Raw genomic sequence first — 3,995 nt, forward strand, 5'->3', positions numbered from 1 at the left:
CGCCTGCCTGCACTGACAGCCCTACAGCTGTACAAGAGCTTCTTCCTGTCCTGCTCGCCCACTTGCTGCATTGTGCACACCACAGTTCTGAGACCGAGCGCGTCGTCATTTTTTTTTCTTCTTTCAACCTTTCCAAGTGAGAAGCACTTAAGAAAAAAAGTGTCATCTCTCTTGTGAATGTCACTCAGGATGTCACCTTTTAGAGCCTACTTTTACATCCACAGCTTGAGCAGGTAAGGGACATGTTGGTGCGTTTGTGACCTTTCGACAGGAGCACAAGACATGAACATAAAAGGCAGGAAGCTGTTGAAAAGACGAGCGTGCTGCTGCATAACACTGTTTTATTGTCAAGAGGTGCTGGCTAACAATACATAACGTATGGCAAATGCTAATGGATTTAGATGGCACTTTAGGTTGAACTAATCATTACGGATAAAAATAAAGTAGTCACCTCACACAAAAAAGGCACTTCATCAATAGTAAGCAGACCCAGCTAGCTCAAATGTAATCAATTATTTTTATCAGTGTTGCTTGTTTTGGAAGTGATTTAATCATCATAAAATTCACTTGCATAAAAAAATTAAATAAAAAAAGGCACAGCAATGATTGAACTTCCAAAGATAAATTCTGTTTCATTAAAAGCTGAAACATCTTTAAATCAGAACATGATTTCCACAAATTTGCAATGAAAAAAATCCTGAAAAAGGTTAAAGCAAACGGGCTTCAGATGTGCGTGTTTATGATTCCTGGCAGAAAAATGTCCTCGACATATTTGTTGCTTTTGTACCGAGAATAAGTAATATCTTTGAGGTGTCTCCAGATATCTAAATAAATGTTTCATCTTGAGTTCAACGCTCTGCTTACAAATCATTTTCTAACTGAGCAACAAAAACGCTCTAAGCTCCAAGTGCTGCTTTTCAGTGAAGCATTCACTTCCTGTTCTTTTATGCATGTGATAAACTGTGGTGTATTTAAGTGAGACTTCCCTCTGGTTGTGTCTCTACGATGCTCAGTTTTAAACTTGCATCTTCTGTGTAATTTCTTGTTCCATTGTCTCTGCTTTCAGTTTTCCCCATTTTTTGATATCCGGTCATTCCCTCTGCCTGGTCTGAAAGATACACTTCTTCACTTTGTTCAATCTTTTGTCCCTTTCCCGTCTCGTTTTTAATTTTTATGCAAGTTCTTTGCTTTTCCAGCCTTTGGCTGGCCTTGGTAAAGTATTTTTCCAGCTCTGCCACGGGTCCCTTACTGGAAAAGAGTTGTTCCAGGTACACCTGAGCACACTGATCCGAGGTGATGAGGTCCAGATTAACTCGTGAAGATGCAGATGTAGCATCAGAGAGCTCAGAGTCTTGCATTCTTCTCCCTGTTAAATGAAGCTTATTTGAGTCAAATGTAGCAACACAGGAACAATTACATCAGTCAGCTGGATAAAGTTTACCTATTTCTTTCTCTATGACAGAAAGAGGGATGTTCACGCTCCTCCCAGTCTCTCTGTCCATCACCGTCAGTCCTGTCATGGCTCCCTCCTCTGGCACATCTCCAGCCGGGTCAAAGTTTGGCAGAAGAACTCCCCGACATTTTACAACACTGACTGTATTGGACTTATATTTCCTACAATGTAAGAAAAGCAGTATGATGAGGTGGTACGAGAGAGGGGTTGGAAATAAAACAGAAAATGATCAAACTCGTTATTCTTTTTAAATTAAATATAGGTTTGTGTGCCGTCTTAAATTGTGAGTCAGCACTCACTCAACTTCCTTTATAAAAATGAACTTCGCAAAACCTTACTAACATTTTGGGCATAAACTTGATTCATTAGCTCAATGCTTTATGGGGCTGCTGTTCTCAAACTTGATTAATGGGTTCCATTTTAGCTGTCAGGGTTTTTTTCACAATGTTAATTACATAACAACTGACGGGCTGAATATTTTACAGTGAACAGATAATAAAATAAAAGCTGAACTTTTAGAGCTGCACTTTTCCTTGAGACAGACCTCAGTTGAGTGATTCACACAAGACTTTCAAGGTGGGGTTTATATATTTTCCAGGCACATACCGTATTTATTCATGTATAATATGACCTCATGTTTAATACGACACCCCACCTTTTGAGCTTAAAAAGCATAAAAAAATTAAATCCTCAAACTACCTTCAATTTTATACAGACTTCAAGATTTTCAGCCTTTGCAGTCTTTATACATTTCAGTAAAATGATCGTTGCACTGTTCATTCTATTTTAACAACATATGTACTAAAAGGTATTTTGACAACACACATATATATATACATACATATCAGCAAACTTTGAGCTTTGTAGCAGAATTCTGGCATTTTACACATAATCCACCAGGATGCGCCAACACAAAAGTCAGAGACTTCACCTGAGATTTGGACCATCTTTTGGGGGAAAAGCAGATTACTTCCTACTCACGAGCACCCCCTCTGGTGGGGAAACGTTTTTCAGGGATACAAACCTTTTCAGAACACCGGTAGACGGCAGCCATTACAGAAGAACGTGTTTGTTGCTGTTCCAGGAGCGGCCCAGACACACGCTAATGTCATTAGTTTGTTATCATTACTGAGCTGCAGGACTGTTTTCCCCCCTTTTTTTCACATCATGTCACCTGCTTGGATCTGTTACTATCTCGCTCTGAAGCATGGAGGAGTGTCACAGGTGAGCTCGTTTCAACTGCTTTTTACGTCGTGGTCTCATTTCCGGACTCAGGCATTTTGCGAATGAAGCCGATATTTCAGTTAAAATACATAAGTCTAAATATTTATCCGAGTATAGTTCTACCCTCCAACTTTATGGATGATTTTATGGATTAAATTTTACATTTTATACTTGAATAAATACGGTAATTCAATTCTATACCACAATCAAGTAACTACAGTATGTTTACCTTCAGCTGTTCTGAAAAAGCTGTACATAACAAAAATAAATTTGACTTTGATTCATAGCCTGGCTTCCTGATCCTCCTACCGTTTCAGACACTCCCACTTCAGCACGTCTTCACAACAATGCTTCGGGAGGAGGGGTGCTCTGTGTGGCAGGAGCTCGGCTACTGACTGAGCTCCAGGGAGGAGCTTTGTGTAAATAGGCAGTGCTTTGTACCAGCAACCATTTAGGCAGCTCCACGTAGCTACCATAAGAGAGTCAAGGATTGGGCGAGGTTAGCATAAAAATAAATAAACACAATTAATCGTAGCATTTAGCTAATAATGATTAATATGACAGTTAATAGATAATTGCACTTGCATGTTAACTGTAAATCAGTTACCCTGTGGTGTAAAATAATATTTACAAAATTCAAAATCAATTCTTTAACTTAACAGATTAAAATAATAAGCTGTGAACTGAAATCCACTTTTTCCATAATGTAGGGTGGCAGCATATCTTTAGTAATGCAATATGCCAAGGGCTTAAACAAGTCGATTTTGCATAATCCCCCCTTAACTTTGATTCCCACAGCAAGTATGATTTAATATTTACATGTTTTTGTTTAGGCTCTGTATGCTTGTAAATAATTTTTTAAATAACAAAAAAACTAATTAAAGCTAAGCATTCCTTGAAGGGGTGCATATCGCCTGCTGCCTTTCCTGCCCACTTTAAACCAAAATTTAAGAAATCTGAGTGTTTTTGTTCAGTTCAAACCTTGCAAACATGATGAGCAATATCACACAATATTGACAAATGTCACACTTAGCTTATGTGTTGCGCACAAACTGTTAGCCCAATATCTGTAAAACACTGGAGGTGCTAGAGCTAAGGTTGATTAGATGTGGCAGCCATGTTGAACTGTGCTAACTCCAGAACTTAATCTGTTGTAGATGTAGAACCAATTCATACATTTTGAGAGTTTTGTTTAATGGGATCCATAATTAGTTGTAACCTTAGACTTTATTTGATAAACATATATTTTAACTGTAAAACAAAGACTAAAAATACTGTAGGCTGTTTAGTTTTATCATTTTTAAATTAAAAGTTTAAA

General features: G+C 38.1%; 1 protein-coding gene across 2 annotated transcripts in view; it reads right to left on the reverse strand.

The window, feature by feature from the left end:
- Window positions 1-306: 306 nt before the first annotated feature.
- Window positions 307-3,995, reverse strand: part of LOC106523974 (uncharacterized) — an 8,861-nt gene continuing 5,172 nt past the window's right edge. For both annotated transcript variants that reach the window (XM_014017575.1, XM_014017574.1), the window contains exons 6-7: window positions 1,442-1,614; window positions 307-1,366 (exon numbers count right to left, since the gene is read on the reverse strand). In XM_014017575.1, the coding sequence (XP_013873029.1) occupies window positions 972-1,366; window positions 1,442-1,614 (568 nt within the window). In that variant the 3' untranslated portion in view covers window positions 307-971. The remainder of the gene's footprint in view (window positions 1,367-1,441; window positions 1,615-3,995) is intronic.

The sequence above is a fragment of the Austrofundulus limnaeus genome, unplaced genomic scaffold (genome assembly GCF_001266775.1).
Source record: "Austrofundulus limnaeus strain Quisiro unplaced genomic scaffold, Austrofundulus_limnaeus-1.0 Scaffold172, whole genome shotgun sequence".
Lineage (NCBI taxonomy): Eukaryota > Metazoa > Chordata > Actinopteri > Cyprinodontiformes > Rivulidae > Austrofundulus > Austrofundulus limnaeus.